The sequence below is a fragment of the Excalfactoria chinensis genome, chromosome 4, assembly GCF_039878825.1.
Source record: "Excalfactoria chinensis isolate bCotChi1 chromosome 4, bCotChi1.hap2, whole genome shotgun sequence".
NCBI lineage: Eukaryota > Metazoa > Chordata > Aves > Galliformes > Phasianidae > Excalfactoria > Excalfactoria chinensis.
This window is the reverse complement of record NC_092828.1, coordinates 26,109,572-26,131,535: the sequence shown is the minus strand read 5'-3', so window position 1 is coordinate 26,131,535 and position 21,964 is coordinate 26,109,572. Positions and strand designations below refer to the sequence as shown.

Sequence of the window (21,964 nt, the reverse complement as noted above, 5' to 3'; positions counted from 1 at the left end):
ATTCAGTTCTTCAGTCTTATAACATATTTAACTTGTTGTCTATAGGAAGGTTTATTCCTCTCCCTCCTGAGCTTGTACTCCTCACATGTGCAATAATGCTGTCAGAGATCTTGTTAGTAAAGTGCTTTATCTGCTTGAAAAACAAATTTGAGATAGGAATCCAAGAGTATGAAAGAAGAATGCATTTTTCAGCTCTGAAAAAACATTATCATTCTTGCAAATAATTTATTAACAACTTTTTGTTTCCACCTCCATTTTCACAGAGACACCAGTCTTTATTGGATTGCCTGATGTACAAACAGGCATAAGCCATATCAGCACTTGTAAACATTCTCTAATAACCTTTGCTGTTTCTGTTTAGTAACTGTTTAGCATCCCATTTCCAATGGCATTTTTTTTCCAGGCATTAGAGAAGAAATGTTAGCCATTAGGACAAACTTGTGTTTGTCTAGAGAATTCTTTGCAAGGTATAATCATGTTCTAAGTGTTTTCATTAATACTTTTTACGTAGGTTGCTACCCTAACTTTAACAATTATACCAACAATTTCATTGTCTAGATACAGTTTATTTGCTCTTTATCTTCCCTGTGTATTTTGCTGATCTTTTTTGTTTTGTTTTTTGTTTCTTTGAAAGTCTGACTTTGTAAGACATAATACGTGTCCTAAAAAGTAAAATAAAAGTTTGAAAATGTAGAATACATCTGCTGCGTTCAGTAATCATTTTCATCTGAGGTATCTATTACAGTAGCACATGGTGGACCCAAAATGTCAATATTCAAGATCATCAGCATGACTATAAACTAGATATCATATTGTATGATCAGTTTTGCGTTTGTTGTGATACCTGAAAAGATAAAAAAAAATATGGGAGTAGCTGAAGATGATAATTAAAAGTTGCTAAATATTCAGCTGTGATGTGATTAAATAGTTTACAGGGCTGTGATTGTTTCTCTTGTGTTGTTTCTGACACCTATTCAGGGCAGTATAAGAATTTATTTCATTTCATTGCACTTACTGAATTATTTATCTCATGTATATTAACTAAATTTGAATTCTTACTTATTATGATATCAGTGGAACTAATCTCTTATTTTTCTATCATGTGCATCTATACTGCTCTTAAGCAATATGTGCACCTTCAATTTACAAGTTTAAGATAGTAAAAGCTGGAGAAGCACTTAAATTATATTTGTTTGAGACCCTCTTGTGACATGTAATATTGTCAGTGATCATTTCATATTTGCTCTATTTTACCTGTACAAATATCATTAAATACATGTTAATATATCTATGTGTAAATAAATTGTACATGCAATGAATCGATCAGATTTCTAGGCTTTTTTTTTTTGTGCGTGAACAGTTTTTGTTATGCTGTCATATTTCATGGTTTAATGAGGTTCATGCATTTCATGTTTTAAAAGTATTGAAGCAATTTTGCTCTTCTAGTGTTCTGGAAATTCAGTAAAAAGAAAGTTGATGATTAGAAATAAAATATTTTAGGAAGGATTTCTTAATAAATGCTTTAAACATATTTGCTGTGACTAAGATTTATTGTTCAGATTAAAGTAGCCTGCAAACAGTTACTTCTTACTGGTTTGCTAGAAGACCTTAGGATCACAAAAAAAAGCCAACAAAACCAGCCATCCAACCAAACAAAAAAAACACCCAACCAACCAACAAAAAACCAAACAAATGGAGAAGTTGTTGAGATCTGTATCCTCTTTATTCCTTAAAAGAAAATTAAAGCTTAGAAGCATTTTCTTGTTTCTTCTTTTGTAAAATATGGTATATATGATGACATATGTATTTAAAACTATATATAAGCATATATGATAGTATATGTATTATTACATTTTTTTTCTTGATTACTATGTAAAAGTGATAATTTATGATAAACATTTCTGGAAATAATAGAATTTTCTTTTATTTGTACATAACTGTCCCATGATTTAGTCCTACAAACCAATACTTTCTGAATGACCTCACAAACATTAAAATGGGTTCCAGAAGTAGATTATGAGACATGAAATACTTCAATATTTTACAGTTTTGGGGCATAAGTGGTGAAATACACCAGATTCTTACTAAGTACTTAGTTTATAGATATATGGCTTATTCCGAACTAATACTCTGTGCCCATAGAAACTGATTGCAGTATGTTCTCAGATAATCTTCATGTAATAAAATCTGTAAAATACAGAGCTCTCATTGTCTGTTACCTATTTCTTTTTCTTTTTTTTTTTTTTTCCCAGATGACCCGAGAGCAGTATATTTTAGCAACACAGCAGAACAGCCTTCCAAGGACTGAAAACCCTCAGTTTTACCCAGTAGGGATTTATGGATGGCGAAAGAGGTGCTTATACTTCTTTGTACTTCTGCTGTTGGTTACCATGATTGTTAACTTAGCAATGACAATATGGATTTTGAAGGTTATGAATTTCACAGTGGTAAGTATCACAGTGAATTTATGTATCCTATTTCTTTAGGTAATAAATTTTAGTTTCAAATATCTTTCTCACATTATGCAGAAATCCTGAATTTTTGGATTAGAAATAGCACGTACTGCTTATGCTTATATTTTTTTATATATTCTGATATAAGTGCAACTTTGCCATATTTTAGACACTGGTACATGTTGCTCAGAGAAGCTGTGGATGTTCTGTCCCTGAAGGTATTTTATGCCCAGTTGTGAATGGGGTCCTGAGCAGCCCAATATAGTGAGTGACAACCCTGCCCATGGCAGGGAAGTTGGAACTAGATTATCTTTCAAAAGATTCCTTATAACCCAAGCCATGCTACGCATCTTTGATACTCTGATTCTATGATTTTTTAACTATATCCTCTGAAAATGTACCTGGATCTTAGATTTTCCCATGGAAATGTGTATTTTGGCTGACCTAACTGTCTATTGGTTTCTTGACACCACATGGAGTGATCAGTAGGAGTTTGTTCTGTCTGTCCTGTATGATATATTTTTTTCTGAAGAGAAAAATGAATTAGTCGAGTGCAACCTGGGAGCATGCTTTCAGTTTAAGTCATTACTATTTTTCGAATTTACTGGTCCTTTGAACTCTGTTTCACCTAGAATACAGAAAACCAGTTTTGATGTTGGTTAGATCAGGTTGGTGGGTATAAAAGCTAAAGGTTTTTATGAGATGTTCCTTCATCTCGAAGCTATTATAACAATGCAATTTTATAGTGTCTGTACTTCAAATGTATACCTACCTGATAAAATGTCAGTGTTAGTTGAGAATGTTAGCCCAGCTGTTCCCAAAGCTTTACTCAGGTAAAGGTGGTAGGTATGTTCACTAACTGACTGTGATACAGGCTCTTTTGGTATATCAGAATATTAAAATGGAAATTATGCTATAATCAGCGTAGTTTGTCTCTCTTGATTTTGACCTTCAGAAGCAACCTTTAGATTTGTGTCACACATTTCAGTTTTCTGTTGGTTTTCGGGAAATAAAAAACTGCCAAAAAACAGACTTAAATACATCTGTTCTACACCTGATAATGCTCCATAATTCAAAGGATTACATGAGATCATTGCCTGGGGAGACTATTATACAGTTTCCAACAGTGGATAAGGATATTATATTCATGTTTTGACAACTGTATGACTTCAATATTCATGAACTGGAGAATTTGATAGAAGTTTTTGTTTATTTCTATTTCTACTAGCATAACATACTTGCAAAGTGTGACATCTACATAGGCTTTTGCTGTTCATATTAGGAGCATGGTTAGGTTGACTGTTGACTTCAGCAAAACAGTCTGATATTTATCCAGAGGATAATTAACCATAGAAAATTAAAAACGTTAAGAAGATGTTTTAAATAGTGCAGCATTTTTCTATGTACAAAGGATTACATTTCAATAAAACATTTGGGACTGCTTCCATACCCGAGAAATGTTTGACCTTTTACACTACAGAGACTAGAGAAGGCTCTGGGGAGACTTCTTAGTGGCCTTGCAATACTAGAAGGCAGCATATAAACAGGAGGGACAACGGCTTTTTACAAGGGTGGATAGTGATAGGTCAAGGTGGAATGGTTTTAAACTGAGATATGGGAGATTGTGGTTAGATATTAGGAGGAAATTTTTCACTCAGAGGGTGGTGAAGCACAGGAACAGGTTGCCCAAGGACGCTGTGGATGCTGTGTCCCTGGAGGCATTCAAGGCCAGGCTGGATGTGGCTCTGGACAGCCTGATCTAGCGGTTTGTGACCCTGCTCACAGCAGGGGGTTTTGTAATTGAGACTAACAGAACACCTCCGCCCTCCTTTTTAAAATTTATTTATTTATTTATTTATTTATTTTTCAAAGCTTTAGATAATAACTGTATGTATATGATATCACTTAAAGCCAAAAGAATGAGAACATCTGTCAGTATTTGCTTCTGCTTGTATCAACAACTTTTCTCCAGATCCTGTTGTTAGTTTTGGATCATTTTGTTAGTTTTCCATTGAAAAATACCCATATTCTAATCCGGGTATGTAATGTACTAGTTAGTATTTAGATTAATATGGGTTGAAGGATTGATTGATATAAGATGGTTACATTAAAATAATTAGTAAAATCTTTACACTTATGTCTACAAATATGCACACTTGAGCACTTCTGGGAAATTTCTGTCACGTCTGAAGGAATTATATTAAATGTCTTGTCTGTAAAATAATTCTGCTTATTAAGCTTAATTTCATGAATTTAAGTAATGCTATAGCTTTGAAATGCACATATATTTCTTCCATTTGTGTGTGTGTATATAGAGATAGATGCAAAATAAGAAATATCTCAGCAGTGGTAGCAAATCTGAAGTACAGTCTGGAACCATTTGAAAGGGAAAATACCTTTGTTAAACTGTTTAAAAAGGAAAAAGGGGAATCTAGCCATGAGAAAATAATTGTTGAACTGCTTTAACATTTTGATATTATTTTAAATTCTTTACTGTTTTAGCATCAACCAATACTGAGCTTTTTATAAAAATAATAGTAGTGTACTCCTTAAAGGGTTCACAAAAAGCCAGGATGTGGGTTTGTCATTGCTGCCTGACAATTGTGCCAGTGTGCTCACTGCTGACGTTCTTTTTTTTAACTTTTCAGCTAAAGCTACTGGCCAGTTGGCACAATTTAAGCCTTTCTGAGTTCAAATTGTAGATTTTTTAGAATATTATGAATATAACAACTTTGCTTGTAAAAGTTATTTAAAAAGACACTTCTAAAGAGGAAATTCAGTTAATCCTCTTCTTCTGTGAAGTGACACTGTGAAGCAACTTGAGACAACCACCATCATACCTTGAGTCTTCTTTCTGACTGTGGGAGGTATTTAATACCAGTGCATTTACATGTTTTCAAGTACACACAAAATTGTCATTTGATATTAGTGTCTATTTGATATTGCATTATTTAATTGCATATAACATTACATTGATGTTGGGCTTTATTGAATTTAAGAAAAGTGTAATAGTAGGAATCCCTGCTGTTTTGGTCTGTGACTCAGATATATATATGCTACCAGCATATATATATATATATATATATATATATATATATATATATATATATATATACACACACACACCATATATATATATATATATATATATATACCAGCAACAAGTTGTTTACAGGTTTTGGTTGTATCACTAGTTTTTTGTGTCTTCATATTCTGCATTTCTGCTAGAAATTGATGTATGGAAAGATATGTTTGTTGTGTTACGCATCTAAGAATGCAGTTGTACCGTTCAGGTATTTTCTGTTGCTGTAACTTGCACTGCTGCAGTTAATATTGTCTGCTCTCATGGCATGCTATTTCTGTATTGATACATGATAAACAACCCTCTTTCCAATTGCACTGAGTGAATTATTCTTACAATCAGGAATGAGGCAACTCATAATTTAGTTTGAATAGAAATTATTTCTTACGTAAACTTTGAACTTCTATTCAGCTTCAAACATATGAAGAGCATGAGCAGCTTTGGATTTCCTGCCTAGAATTCATGTTCTTGAAGCTCCCATACTCAGCTTGTTGACTGCATAGCTCCGGCTCTGTATTTTGTTAGCAGCTAGGTTGCATAATGTTTGAATGCTTGCCCTAAGATGCACAAATCAGGCCTTCCTTTTATATGATTACATGTGCAGATACATGCAACTATTAAATAATCTCTGCATCGTTACAGTTTGCCCCTATATTCCTCCAGGATTATGGCTCTTAAAGTGGGTCTTTAGGCAATACAAAAATCTGTAGACCAGACAAGTTCATTTTCTTGGTTTTTTGTTGCTGTGGAAGAGCAAGGAAATCTTTCAGATATTTGACTTTCAATGTTATTGGGGCTTATAAACATACAATTTGCTCATGACAGCACACTTCTAAATAGAAATAACAAGAAGCATTTTTCCATGTCTTAGCTAATTTTTGTTGAGACATCTCATTTGTAGCAGATTAGCATTTGAAATGTATGAAGCTGATTAACAATAACTGTATTTATCTTTTCTTGATAATAATTTGGTTGTTTGACATACAGACATCTTTCATTTACAAAGGCAGCAGTTGGTTTTTAGATTTTGAATAAGTAGTATTATGATATGATAGTATTGGCTGCTGCATTTTTAATATGTTGTCACATCTGCATATTTCATTTATTTCAGTAGCAATCATGTATTGTTATTAACTTAAACTATAAAAAGGCCTCATTTTCAGAGGAACAAATCTTGGTTGAAAGCTGTTACTCCACAGTCCTCAAACTTTTAGTTTTCAAGAACCTGATGTTGCATCTGGGGATGAATGCAAGACAACTTGTGTTTCCCTTTTGTCCTGTCCAGAGCATGCAATAAAATCATTGATTATTAATGATTAAGAGACTTAGTCAAGATATCAGAGACTGAGATTCAAATTCATACAGTCTTCCAAATAGATCATATATAGATCATATTATATGTAAGTTATCCAACCTTCTGGTTGGATTTTGGATATCCCTATCTAATAGATAAATGAGTTCTGTCTTATTATCCTTTAATCCTGAATTTTAGATAACATCCCCATGATGAATTTTATTGAAAATTCCTACAAAATATTTGTTTATTCTTCTGAGGATATTTTCTGCTCAGATTTATAATTGCTTTGAAAAAAGTTAGAAAATTAAAAGATAGCAAAAAATTTGCTGACACCAACGTACTTACACGCACAGATTCTTATTTACTTGACTATGTACTGTCTCTAATTTCACTTTTAAACTTTTGTGTGATAGCACTGCTTTATGGAACTGGTAGCTTTCAGGGTAAAACATATGTTCTCTTTCATTTGGAATGACAAAGGATGTGAGAATTTACTTTTCTCCTGTTTTGAGTGCATTGCATATGTAGTTGCTGTTCAAACTACAATAATGAATTTGTTTCAAGTATTTCAATACTAGATCTTACAGGGATACAAATTCCATCCTAACCTATCATTTTTAGTATAGTGTAGGCTTCATTTGCTGTACAGCGACTAATGTGTAGAATCCTAAATAATTTCAACAAATCTTTTCTGTTACCTCCTTGCTTTTTTTCTTCTTTCTTTCTTTTTCTCATGAAAGTGAAGACATCAACATCTTTGAACCCACAGTCTAAAGGCCAGCTAGCTAGCTAATCTGAATTCAAACATACATGTATTATTTTTAACGTACATGCATGACAACAGATTCCACAAATAGCCAAATATCACATGCATTGGTTAGATATTTTACAGTACAAGGCATCTTGTGCAAACACATCTTCCTTTAAAAATTAGGAAAGTATTATCTAAAAAACTACTATTCAGCAACACTTCTTAGCAACTGTTAATTGTTTTCATTTTATGTGCAAATTATGGAGGGTTCTGCTTTTATTTATCTGTTTGTTTATTTATTTTTCATGTATGAATACATCTTTTAAGTATTTTATTTTGTTCCTGAGATCTATATCTGCAGAACTCAGTGTTTTTTGTCGTTGTTACAAATTATCTCTGAATAAGAAAATGCGGATTTTTCATTTTTATATTTATTTAGTTATGCAGATTTAATAGCAGAATATTAGTAAAGTTCCCTACAGAAAAATGGGACTAAATCACACTCTACAGAATGCTGTAAAAATTGGATTTTTCTGCAGACACAATTATTATTATTATTATTCAATTTTATCACGGTCTTGTATTTACAGCTTTGGAAAATCATTCTGTAGTATCTAAAACTTGAAGGCTTGGGGAAAATTGCCCATATACGATGTTTATTTTGCAAATAAATATTGAGAACAAGAAGTTATTTGACTGTACAAGGTCAGTGTTTTTTTCATTTCTCACTGCTTCAGATTTGTTTCAAGAAGCAATAGAAGTTATTAAGAGTACAGGAAGCATAGAACTGTAACATGACTCTTTACCCTAGGTGAGCCATCCAGGTATGTCAAAGATAAATTGCCTTATGTGTCCAAGAAAAAAAAAAAAAAGTGAGTTGGCCTCAATATTATTTACCATTTGCTACAGTTAAAGTAACATTCACACAAATTCTTTTGTGAGTTATGATATTTGAAATGAATGCTTAGTGTTACTATGGAGAGTATAAAATAAAACAACATCAACTTCAAGCTTTGTGATAGGTTAGGTGAAATGAATATTTTATTTATCATGTTTATATTCATTTATTTATATTGATATTCAGTTGGTGGAAGTTTATCTTCTATTAAATAATAATGTGTTTTAGCTGAGTGCACAGTGTTTATTAGACAGCAATTCACTGAATAACTAGGTCAGAACAAGTATATCAGGAAACTTTACCAAATATTTTCTCTCATGAAAATGGAATTAACTTCATTTCCATTACTGGTTTTTATTAGTGTTTCATGTGAAATCTGTTATGACATAAAAGTGAGTCTTTCAAGAAAAGATTATTTTGAATTCCTAAAAGTTTAGCAAAGAAAGCAGACTTAGATCAGCTCAATTTTGTTGCTTGAATAGCAGATAATTTGTAGAGAATTAATGATATGAATTCATTTTCAACTGGAAGGAAAAGAAAAAATGTTAATTTTGTATATTAGAGTTCAGAAACATTAACAACACAAGCTCAGTAGATGAAAAAGAAAAAAGCCTGATGAGTCAGTGGCTGTCTTTGTCACAAATAGGGCAAATAAAGCAGTCTAAATTAATTTTATAGTTCTGGGCAAACAGTAATGCTTTGTTATTTAGCAGCAATTAGAAAGATATCAAATCACTTTTGCAAGCTTTAGTTGCTTAAAGACAGAAACAATCTGTATGAATAATGAAATGTCATGGCATCTTCTTTCCCTTCTATTTTTATGATTTATAAGGTTATGCAGTATGGTAATAAATTACAGTCTGTGCCTGGAATCCTATATTCACTTGTACACAACTTCCATCCTGAAATCAATAGAAATCCATGTCCAGGAGCAGCTTAGCTGCCGTGATCAAAATTAGACCTAGGACATATGCAAGTTTTAACAAATAAGAAAAAGGAAGATGAGAAAGAATAGGATATATATGTATGAAATGTATCATATATGTCGGATTATTTTCTTATTAGTCAGAAAACTGAATGTGAAGTTTGAGTCTCATGTAGGTTTGATTGATGAAATTAAATGTTTTAAGCAGAAGTTATACAACAGTACCAACTTTTTATCAGAACTGTGAATAATGTATTTGTGTGGTCTTCAAGGGACCAACAGGAAAATTAAAAATACCTTTGCCCAAATATGCAGTACTAGTGGGGTTTGATATATATGGCAGTTGTACTTTACTGTATTTCTGTGGTATCTTAGAAGTTTTAGTGGAAAGAACCAGGAGGGCAGACAGTGCTTTTTTACTTTCCGTTTCAGTCACTATGACGGGAGATCTTGTTATTCTTTCTTGTTCTTCAAAAAAAAATGATTGTTGTGGGTACTTCAGTTGCAATTACTACACAGAGATAATTGAAAAGAGCTGTTTTCATTTTTCCATTTAGTGTATATATCTCCTTAAGGATAGGTTGGAAATGAGAAGAATTAAAGCAAAAATACAAAAATAATCCACTGGGATAGAGATCAAGATTTACCCTAAGCCTTTCTTACTGTTTTTAAAAATAAAGGCAACATTAGCATGATTTTACTCAGTATGAGAGTAAAGCTGTGTACTATTTTTTTCCTTTTTTCTTGGCTACCCCGTGTCTCTCTTCTCTCTGAAGAAATCCAATCTACAGTTTGCTACTGAGGAATTACCTTTGTCATGGTTACAAAAGGTTGACGCTCTTTTCTAGTATGTTAGAAGAATGAGGTGGACCACTAAAAAAGTAAAGAGTATGGGTAAAACAGTGTACATGTAAGTTTGGGGGAGTGTGCTCTCATCACTTCTTATTTTTAATTGGTATGTTCTGATCTCTAGTTCTTACTATGAAATGTGGAAGATAAAATGTTCTGAGTTGTTACCTGAGATTTAGGCTAACTGCTGAAGAGCCACAAATGCTCCTGTTTTAAGATTTAATAATGTCATAATCTATGGCTCACGGAGGCTTAGCAAAGCATTTACATTCAAGAAAATACCGTTCAATGGCAGGTGAGGATTTCTATTACAGTACAAATTAAAAAATAAAAAAATAAAAAAAAATAAAAAAATTTCCTACTCAGAAGGGAAGTATGGATTTCTGAATCATGGCATAAATGAATAAAATAATTTTAGAAACTTTAAAGTTCAAGTGTGAAGTTCAAGAATTTTGATTGAGGAGGCTTATAAAGGCAAGCTATATAAGGATTTCAAACATTCTTAAATCATTGCATCAATGAATATGAAAATACAGTGGATTATGCCATAGAGTACAGTGTGATATGAGTTCCTCAAACAATTTGGCTGAAATATTCAGGCAAGTAATAAGTATTCACTGTCAGAAGTTCTCAAGCATACATCTGAGCAGACATTATAAGTATTTTGCAATACTTTGTTCTGAAATTTTTTATTGAAGTATTGCTTCAGCATTTAGCAAACTCCCAATGTATGAACTGCACACTGATATAAAGAAAACATTACTTAAATAATGATTTACATTATTTGTTCTGTCTGTTTTACAAGAAACATTTTTAAAATTTCTTATTTTTGCAATTTAGTAGATGAAATACCTGTAGTGCACAGTGCACTCTGTTAAAAAGTTATCAGAAATGTTCCGGGAAATGTATTCATACTTCCAAGTACTTCTAAGTTTAATTTTGTATTTTTAAATTTTATTTATTTTTGGGTAGGGGGGGGGGGTTTTCTCTTAAACATATAATCAAAAAACATCCCGTGTCAGGTTAGCAGTTAATGTCTTGGTTTACAAAATGTAATTGTACTTTGTTTATACACTATATCTTCTCAATGTCTGCATGAAGTTGAATTGTATTGAAAACAAATTCTGAAAAAATGATAGGAAGTACAATTTTTTTTGGAGTAACTGTATGTGGTACTGGACAAGTGTTTTGATTTATCTTCTTTTACAAAAAAAATTACTTTTATTTGTTGTTCTTGATCACTATTTATTACAACATGTTAGAGAGATAAAAGTGCAATTTAGATACCTCTCTGTCTTTTTAAAGTGATCATGCATTTTTATTTCATGGTGTATAACCTCCGCATGTGTGAGTGCTTCTATGTATTCATGTGTGTGAAATGTATATGTGCATATGTACATCATAGATGGTCTTTTCCTGGCTGTGTTTTAAAATGTCTGTTGTTTGCAAGAGGAGAATGCTGGCAAATTAAAATAAGAGGGAAAAAAAAAAAAAAAAAAGCAATTTATATTTCCTAATATTTGCTAATTTTTATTTTGGTAATATGTAATAGTGCCAGGTAGCAATGTATCTCAGAATGCAGAACAAGATATATTTTTAAGACTATTTAAACTAAAATGGTGACAGGCCCTGAAGGTATGATATACTGAGAAGTATTCTAGTCTTCTGAGGAAGTCATTGGATAAGGACTGTGGTAACCTGCATCTTGGTTTTTAGCACTTGTTGCATATGCCTGTAAATGTAATTGATTTATTATTTCAAAATTTAAATATTCACATGAGTTGTCCAATTATGTTAAAACGAGATAATGAAATAAACAAAAATGTAAGTTACCAGAATTTTAGAGTGTGTACTTTCCACAGGGAATGAGTGCACGATGGTTTTATAATGCTCCTATAGAAGTTAATGTGCATGCATTCACAGTGAGACATCAAGTATTGAGTGTGTTCATTTTTATATGATTTATGGGTTTAAATATATATCGAAATATTTAAGTATGCTAGAAGTGTGTGAAATATCTAGAAACCATTCATTAGTGGATCCTTTATTGCTTTGCCCTATTAATGAATGGCTGTAAATTTTTTATTAATTTAGAAATGCATTTGGACTCTGTTATGATCTTTCATAATGTGATGGTGACATAAAGTAAAAACAATTGCTGGATGCCTGAATGATTTTAGAAATATTTATTACTCATAATAAAACTGTCTCTAAACTTTACTGTATTATTAATATTATGGTACCAAAAGAAAAAGGTCTTTAGCAAGGCCTGGGTTGAGGCTCATAGCAATGTGGGACAAAAGAGAGGAGAATGCAATTTGAGTTTTGAAAATAAGCGGACTTAGAAGGGAGAAAAGGGAAAGAAAAAAGAAAACGATCTCTTCAGTCTAAATGAAGTTGACTGTTTCTAGACCTTGATCTGAAACTTATTAGAGTAATAAGTGGATTGATAAAATGTAGAATAATTGGTGAGACAAAACACAGGTTGATGGATTAGTACAGAATTATTGAAGCTGAGTGGCCTATGTTTTCCTGAGAAACATTTATGTGAACTTAGGAACAGAGGCTGGTTGATATGAGACATCTGATTTTCATATTCAAGAGGACCCCTGGCCTTCTGTGTATGAGGTCAAAGGATTTCTGAAGTTTCTGTCAGCAGGAACAAACAACACGTAAGTTGATGGCTCAAATAAGGTGTGTGTCTGGCATTTCAGCATGTCTCTGATCATCACAGGTTTGAGTTAAAATACAAGGGTCAGAGAATGCCTGAACTGCCAAGTGATGTGTAATTTTGCTGGTTTTAAGATATGTTGTATAATCTGTAATAATTTCTCATTCCCTTTATTTGATTACTCAGGGCAGAAACTATAACTGCAATTTACTTGTATCATGGAGAATTTGTTTCAACCAAACAAATTGTAATGCATGTTTTTGGAAGGGATATACGGAAAGAAATTGCTAATTTTATTTTTTTATTACATAACAAAAATAATGATTCATCCGAGTGAGGATCCAACTTTCATTTAGGAAATGAGTAATCTTTTTTTCTGTTTGAATGATTTACATACTAGTTTTTAACATTGAACTTTTAAAATATGATTATTCAACCAAACCTTGTGTGTTTTAGGATCTGGTAGTTATGAGATGTTTCTCTGTAGCTACTGTCTCATGTGAACTTTTGCTACAGGTATGGGGAAGAGATTTAAGACAGTAGAGAATGGTTCAAAATCCCTGTTTCTTCCTTGATTACATATTTTTCACATTTTATGTAAGAGAAAAATACAACATGTTATTTCTGACAACAGCAAATAGTGTGTGAGTGCGCATGGAAATAATGAAGCAGTGCTTCCCTAGTGATCTTAATGTCAGAAGGTTCAGAGATTTTGAGGGAAAGGTAATGGAATTGTCTTAAGAAGTTGTAGTTAGAGATGGGATTTAGAGATTAAGAACATATCCCACAGAAAGGTAAAAAAAAAAACAACAAAAAAAAAAAACCCAAAAAAAACAAAAACAAAAAAAAAAAAAAAAAAAACCAGAAAAAAATTGGCTCTAGTTCCTTCCTTCATGAAGTTTAACACTTTTAGATCTTGAATTATCAGGAAAAAATATAAGAGGAAAAGGTAAAAAATAGCATGCATAGAAAAATTGCCATCATGGTAGGAAAAAACAAACAAAACAGATATAATATAGAAGAACATGTCAGATAGCACAGAATATAATCAGATATTAGCAGTTACAATATTAGAAGTTACTGGCAAAAAAAAAAAACAAACAAAAAACAAACAAACAAAATAATGAACATCAATACTGGACAATTTTATATAGGATCCATTTATTAAAAAAAAATCTTACTGTATATTCTCAGTTTCCCTCTCTAAGAGGAAAAACTTGTGTATGCTGGCAGATGATGATGAAATGGATGAAAGTCATTTGTGTTGTAGAATAACTGCTACAGTCCCAGGCTTGTCTTAAAACAGTGATTTATTCATACAGTGCATTATGTTATTCAAGGACATACAGTATTTATTATGCTATAAAGCATCACAGAAAAGAAACAGCAGGAGTTGCCAGCAAAACTGTGTTTGTTGCAGTGATGTTCCAGTTAATATTATGAGCTAGATTGAAAGATTTCTTGGGGTGCCAATCTAGTTACCCAGAGCAGCAATCTTGGATACAAGACAAGCCAGAAAGCAGGCCAGCAGGAGAACAAGAACTTTTGAGAAGCAAATGAGGTAGCAGTTGAAGCTTTAGGTCACCAGTGTGTTACCTTTTGATATACATATGTTTTTCTTTTGGTGTATTTTTGTGTGAACGACAGTATGCAAATAGACCAAAGTAATGTTTGTTTGTTTGTTTGTTTGTTTTTAATTTATTTTCTGTGGGAAATATTTTGCTTGGGCTTTTTGCTTGAACCTATCATGTATTAAGCAAGCAGGGAAAATCTGTGAAATAGAGCAAATCTTCTGTTTATAAAGTGACTATATATAAGGACACATAAAATATTTCAGTGTGTGCTTGTGAAGTCCATGTTTGCAATACTGATTTCTGTGGGGGGAACGAGATTCTTATATATCATAGGGAGTCTATTTTTCTGTAACTGTGGAACTGAAAGTCTGCTTCAAAGGAATGGTCACAACAAAGATTCTGTGAAATAAAGGGATCATGTAAATATTTCAAGTAAAGGTTTCAGTGTCAGCTGTTTCTTTAATAGGTTTGAAACAGCTTACTTTGTAGAGAATCCTTCAATATGCTAAAAGAAGATGGGAAAGTCACAGCTCACGCTTCTCCAAAGCACCAAAGTCAATCATAAGCAAGACACAGGCTATGGGATACCAGAAATTAGCGGGAACTACTACTACAAAAAGGAAGTCATGCCCAGATTTGGATTCACTACACATATTTAAGATCTGAAATAATGTTGGTGAGCTGCCTCAGAATCAGTAGTTTAAGATGAGATGGCATCACAAGGTTTTGTGATTTGGCCAGAGAGACATTCATGACAGTAGTGCTGGAATAACAAGAAGTGGTTACTTCTTGGATTGATTTCTTGAAAAGCAGATTGATAAAGGTTCAACATGGGTTGAGAATTCAGAAAGTGATTTCTCAGATGAGGTGTTACTTTTTTAACAAAACATCATAAGCTTCTACTTTTTATAGCTTCTCTGCATTTAACGCTGACTTACTATGTATTAGGGATAGTAGACCTAAACATTTATGATTCTTGAGTTCTCAGTCAACGTTCGGTGAAAATCTGCTACTCTGTACATACTATATTTGTCATATAGAAGATTAATTAGCAGGTAGATGATGTTTTCAATTTCATTTTAGTAAAACTAAAAGTGATTATGAGCAATTGCAAATGAATTAAACACACTAGAGATTTTAGTATCACAACTGTAGGTACATTTTCTCATGAATAACTGTAATAATAACAGTGACAGGACTCATGTTATAATAGGTTTTTTATTATTTGAGAAATAAGCTGTAGATCATACACTACAGGTGAGTCAATAAACACATTTGCTGAAAGTATTTTCAGAATAGGTAAAATGTAAGAGAAAAAATGTAGAGAGGAAAGATTATGCAACAGATTAATGCAGTCTGAGTAGGATAAACCTAATAGATTTGACTGTTTTGCTTGAGACAGCCTGGAGGAAAGCATTAGGGCCACAGAAACATTTGTTCTGAATTGGAAAAAAATGTTTTTAGTAAGCGATGGTTACTTTTTCCAAGGGATTCAGTCAACTTTTTTGCCAACATCTTTTTTTTTTTCTTTTTTTTTAATACTCTTGAGACAAATAGTTAACTATTTTATTTACGTTGTGAGATTTAGCTAATTAGGTGATAAGAAGGGAGGTAAATGATAATAAATATGCTGTCTTATATAAAATCTAAGGTAGTAAATAGAATAGGATAACCCAAAAGGCTAATTACGCTTCAGTTTTAATTTTGTACCAAAGGTGACTGGTTTCATGGTTGCTGGTTTCATTTATGATAATCATTTTTTAAAAAAGCAATGAAGTTGTGTTTTTTTTTGTTGTTGTTTTTTATGCGTACTGAATATTTGTTGGAAAACTTTCTTCTCTTGTTAGTTGCTGATCTATATATATCTATATCTATAGTTTCCTCTGGAATCTTTACTTTTCCATTTTTGATCACGTATTTAATTGGATCAAAATTGTAACGTTATTGCAAACTTGAGGAAATATAATCACAAGAGGACCTTTGTATTAGCAACAGTGATATCATAGGGGAATACTGTGGGTGTTGGGTGACGTTTTGGATTATCCTTCATGGCAATTGATGTCTTCTTATCATGAACCTATGATGATGCCTTGTATACTCCTGGACATCTGAAATGTTGCTGAGGGCAGGCATTTATCACTTTTGTGATAAATAATATAAAAAATAATATAATAAATAAATGTGAGAAGAAGGTAACTGCAGCCTTTGAAGAAACTGAAAATACTACTAAGTAATTAAGCCTGTTCTCTTAATTATCAGTTATCCTGTACTTGCCCTGAGAAGGTGGATAAAACTGTGTGTAAATAGAGACAGGTTCTAACCCAAAGAAATGGAGTTTGCAAAACCTTTCAACAGACTGCAGTGATCATAACAACAATATGCATTCTTAAGAAAGGACTATGCCCCTTCTACTTGTGATATTTCTGTCAGCATTTCATTAATACAAATAGTTTCACTCTTGTTAATGTGCACTGTTACAAAGTGATAGAGGATGGGAATAAAAAATGCTGTTGTTATACAAGCTAGGCTTTTTCCTTCGTGGGTATGTCTAGGATTTAAGAACATCCAAAATCAAGTGATTTGTGTATCTCTCTGTTCTCCCAGTGCCCTTCTCACTGCACTTCACTCATTGCGGAAGTGTAAGTTGTCTTTATCATTAAATTACTTGGTTTAAAATCTACTAAAACTTCCGGTCATGGAATAAACAATCTTGCTGATTAAAAGACAAAGAGAAGAGAATATATTATGAATCAGGTAAAGCTGGTCTTAATTCATATCACTCTATCCTGTTTATGTGCTTTGTTTTCTTTATGTTGAAATGAAAAAGACAGGTACTTTTGGTGGCTTAATCTCCAATATGTTCCTTGGAATAGACTTATAACATACCGTCTCGTTCAGCTGTCGGTTTGCTGAAGATCCATTATAAAATATTTGTTGTTTTTTCTAATAGAAGAAAGATTGCAATAAGGAAAATACACTTTCCTAGTAGGTGGGTAGAATCATAGAATCATTTAGATTGGAGAAGACCTCTAAGATCATCTAGTCCGTCCATCCATCTACCTTCAATATGCCCAATAAACCATGTCTCTAAATTACATAATTACATCTACCTTTTCCTTTTTTTTTTTTTTTTTAGTCTTCTATTCCACTATTCCACTCACTTCAGTTTAACACAAACAGTTTTATTTACTGTTTTGAAGTTATAAGTGAAATTTAATCCACCAGCACCCTTCAGATAGATAGAGGGATGGTAGCAGGTGATGTATCTCTGTAGAACTTATTCTGGAATGTGATGTTTGTGGAGTGACAATCAAAATACCTTGAACAGGCAGTTCATACCAAATATGGTAAAACCACATCTGGAAACAAGAATACAATTAATGCCGTGTTTATGCATGCATTAAACTATGCAAAATATATTTTACAATTATCCCTGCTAAGGTTTCCTTATCAAATCAGGTCGCATAATCACCATATTTCAAAAAAATAAAATGATGGAAATTTTAGGTTCCAGTTGGGAGAACATTTGTCACAAAATCATAGTTCCTTTTCAGACCTCCATTCTGATCTCTAGTTCTAAAGGTGAACTTGAAGTATTTCTTCAGCAAACTACTACTGGGAGTAAAATTGTCAGAACCAAAAGATGCAGAAAGAATAAACTCAGATGAAATACTGGGTTTATGACACTAATGTTTTTCTCACATCTCTTTCTTTGCTTACCAGTAACTTTTAAAGGTAATAACTTTTTCCTCTCTCTCACTTCCTCCAAAGTGAATTACACTTATTTTCTTGTTAGTACTTGGGGAGCAGAAAATATTTTAACCATACTCATCTCTCACATTATCTAACTGATCATCATAATTACATTTCAGTTGAAGCAATTATACTCACTTTACATTTGCTTCTCTTACAGGTCTGAGTAAAGAAGTAGGTTTTCCCCTTGCTTTCATGTTTTCTCTTCTATTTATTCTCAGTAAGTCTCTGAGGAGGGGAAGTAGGGTGCGGTGCCAGTTTCTTATCCTTATCACTGTGGATAGAATGCATGAAAATGGCATAAAAGGATGTATCAGTGGAGATTCAGATTGGATGTGAGGCAAAATTTCTGTGCTGTGAAGGTGGTCAAGCACTTGAACAGTTTAAGTAGAGAGGTGGTTGATGCCCCAAGCTTGTTAGTGTTCAAGAAACATTTGGACCATGTCTTCAATAATGATTTAACTTTGCATTAGTCTTGAAGTAGTCAGGCAGTTGAGCTTGATTTTTGAAGGTCTCTTCCAACTGAACTATTTTCTTCTATAGAGTCTGATAGAGACGTTGACTGGAGTTTTGGTGCTTCCCAACCTCCACTATAAATAATATTAAGAATTCTAGATCAGTTGTGGTGTTTGTCTATGGCCATCACAGTGAAAAGATCTCATAACTACAGACAGTGCTAGCATAGCAGGCAATTTATGCCTTTGTTTGGAGGATATGTAATTTAAAAATTAAATTCAAATAAGCTGTTGTTAACTTAATACAAGTTTTACAAGAAAGACTATGGGATCAGTTTTTATTCATTCCCCTTGTCAGTTTTACAAAACTCAGAATCTTCAGTACGTTTCCTGTAATTCAGATTAAGCTATATAATTTGAAATTTAATAAGGATTAAGTGCATATGTAGAAAGACAGAACTGAGCACCGTGATTTTCATTAGTGTTACATCACCTTTTCTAAAGTACGTTAAAGGATTCTCATTTATATTAAATTGAAACAAGAATCTGTTCCATAGAAACTTACTGGCAACTGCTGTGAATTCAGTGACTTCAGGATTCTCCTCGTAAAAGAAGTGATAACTTTTTAGTATAGACAAATATGGGAAAATAAAATGCACTGACTCTCCAATTATCTCACTTATTGATCTGAGAAGACATTAAGCAGTCTTTATTATCTACTTTAAAAACAAAGTGGTAGAGACTTAAGAAAATCTTGCAGTAACTGCATAGCAGTTAAAACTAAGTAGGGCAGGCCTACTGCAAGGAATTCTACGATGTTTTGAAAAATAATCAATATAATAGTGAAGCAAACAATAATAGTGAATCAGTTTGGTTTTAGCATAGAATGGCCTGGATTGAAAAGGACCATAATGATGGACTAGTTTGAACCCCAATGCTGTGTGCAGGGTTGCCATTAATAGTTAATAGACCAGGCTGCCCAAAGCCACATCCAGCCTGGCCTTGAATGCCTTTAGGCAGGGGGCATCCACAACCTCCATGGGCAACCTGTTCATGTGGGAAGATAACTGCAAATGGTGAAATATACCAATGACATACACTGTACCTAAGTAATAGTTTAATATTTTCAGTGGATGATACATAAGACATTTTCTTAGAGGTCTAGTTGTGCCAAATCTTTAAGCAGTTCAATATACATCATTATATATTGGACCAAAGTTAATGGCATGAGTTTCAACAGTGTTGAGTGTCAGGTCCTGTGTTTTGGTCACAACAACCCCAGACAGTCATACAGGTTTGGGGAGGTGTGTCTGAAAAGCTGCCTGATGGAAAGGGACCTTCGTGTGCTGACGGGGACAGTTGGCTGAATATGAGCCAGCAGTGTGCCCAGGTGGCCAAGAAAGCCAGTGGCGTCCTGGCTTGTATCAGGAATGGTATGGTGAGCAGGACTAGGGAAGTCATCCTGCTCCTGTACTTGGTATTGGTGAGGCCTCACCTCGAGTACTGTGTTCAGTTTTGGGTCCCTCAGTACAGAAAGGACATGGAGGTACTGGAGCAGGTCCAGAGAAGGCCAACGAGGCTTGTGAAGGGCTTGGAAAATCAGCACTATGAGGAGAGGCTGAAGGAGCTGGGGCTGTTCAGTCTGGGGAAAAGGAGGCTGAGGGGAGACCTCAGTGGACTCTGCTGTATTTGTGTTGTTTTTTACATATGCTATTAACCTTTAACGAAAAAGTAAAAATAGAGGTTCTCTGTTTTCCTACTAACTACAAAGAATCTGCAAAAGGAGTTGGGTAGTATGGGGCTTTTTTCAAATGCTTTCAGCTTGACATTAACCTGAAATGGAAACTGTGAGGCAGAATCCATGCCTTTGTAAAAAAGATAATGCTAGTATTCAAAACACTGTCTGTCTTAATTCATATAAGAGAAAGGAATGTAATGTGCATGTAATATTCATTTTTCAGTCAGATGTTAATGGAAAATAGGACAAAATCAAGAAATTGCTTCAGAAGATGCAAACAATAAAGTAATATAGCATTATTTGAAAATTATTTATTTTGGATATTTTGAATAAAATTTTGCATTTTGGTATGGTAATAATCATTTTCCTACTAACACTTTGTAATGTTACCTTTAATAACAAAGTAGTGACTTCAATATACATGGTGATAATAGGATTTATTTGAGCATTACAGTGTTGTCTAAATGTAGATTTATATAACTGTGTTTTTGTGCTTTCTGGAAGTTTTGCAAAAATCCATACTGAATTAAAGAGTGTTCAGAAACTTTGTGGCATTAGAAATTTTTCTGCAATGCTTTTCATGGAATTATTTCAAATTACACAATGTTAGAATTCAGAATAGTTAAACTCAACAGCTATGTGAAGTTGGAGGATGAAAACATAGGGATCTTAAGTTAATTGTTCTAACAAATTCTTTTTTCAGGCCAATGAATGCCTTGCTTCGATAAAATGATAATAAGTTTTGACCTTGAAATTTTGGAATACTTGGAGAAGAGGAAATAGAATAATCAAAGATTCTAGAGTTTCAGGTTTTTAATGATTTTACTGTAATGACTTTTCAGCGCATGCAATTTATGTGGCAATTATCTAATAGTGGAAGAAAATTTACTCCTAATTAAACAGTCATAAATAGTGATGCAAGTTGTGGTAAAATAATAAAAACTCTTTTTTTAACAGTGCTATTCAATTACTTAATTGGATGCAATACTTAACATTTCCAGTGCTTTTTTAACTGCTTGACAGACTAAAGAAAACTGCACTTAAAATCCCTAGAATTTAACAGCATATGTGAATGTACAGAATTTGCAGCTGAAGGTACATACTATGTCTAAACATCAGGTGTTTGGAAAATATTAAATGCCATTCACTCGGTGGATATTTGCTATGCACTGGAGTATTACTTACTGTTCTTTACTCTAAATGATTTCTCCAAAAACATTTCAACTGTGACATGAAATATAGATTTCAAATAAAGATTTATAATATAGTTTTTAAAGTATGAAGCTTTCTGTTTGTAATTTACAGGGCACTGGCATTTTTCAAGTGTATTAACCTTTGTGTGGACTTTCTTTATGAACATCCCTGATGAGTTTTTTTCTGAATGTTTGCAAAGTGCTCATAGGTATTAATCAAAATTTAACAGGATGTAAAATCCATCTAGGTAAGGTATCCAGGTATCCTCTTTCATCTCTTTAAAATTATTGTTCTTATTTATGTTTGAAAAGGTTATTTTTCACT

The 21,964-nt window shown here is 33.0% G+C and overlaps 1 protein-coding gene across 9 annotated transcripts in view; it reads left to right on the top strand.

The window, feature by feature from the left end:
• The window catches only part of SGCZ (sarcoglycan zeta), a 329,077-nt gene that overhangs the window by 181,250 nt on the left and 125,863 nt on the right, over positions 1 to 21,964 (top strand). For 6 of the 9 annotated variants that reach the window (XM_072335261.1, XM_072335263.1, XM_072335260.1 and 3 more), the window contains one exon: positions 2,253 to 2,447. In XM_072335261.1, coding sequence (XP_072191362.1) covers positions 2,253 to 2,447 — 195 coding nt within the window. The remainder of the gene's footprint in view (positions 1 to 2,252; positions 2,448 to 21,964) is intronic. The other 3 variants (XR_011903416.1, XM_072335266.1, XM_072335265.1) reach the window with 1 other exon arrangement.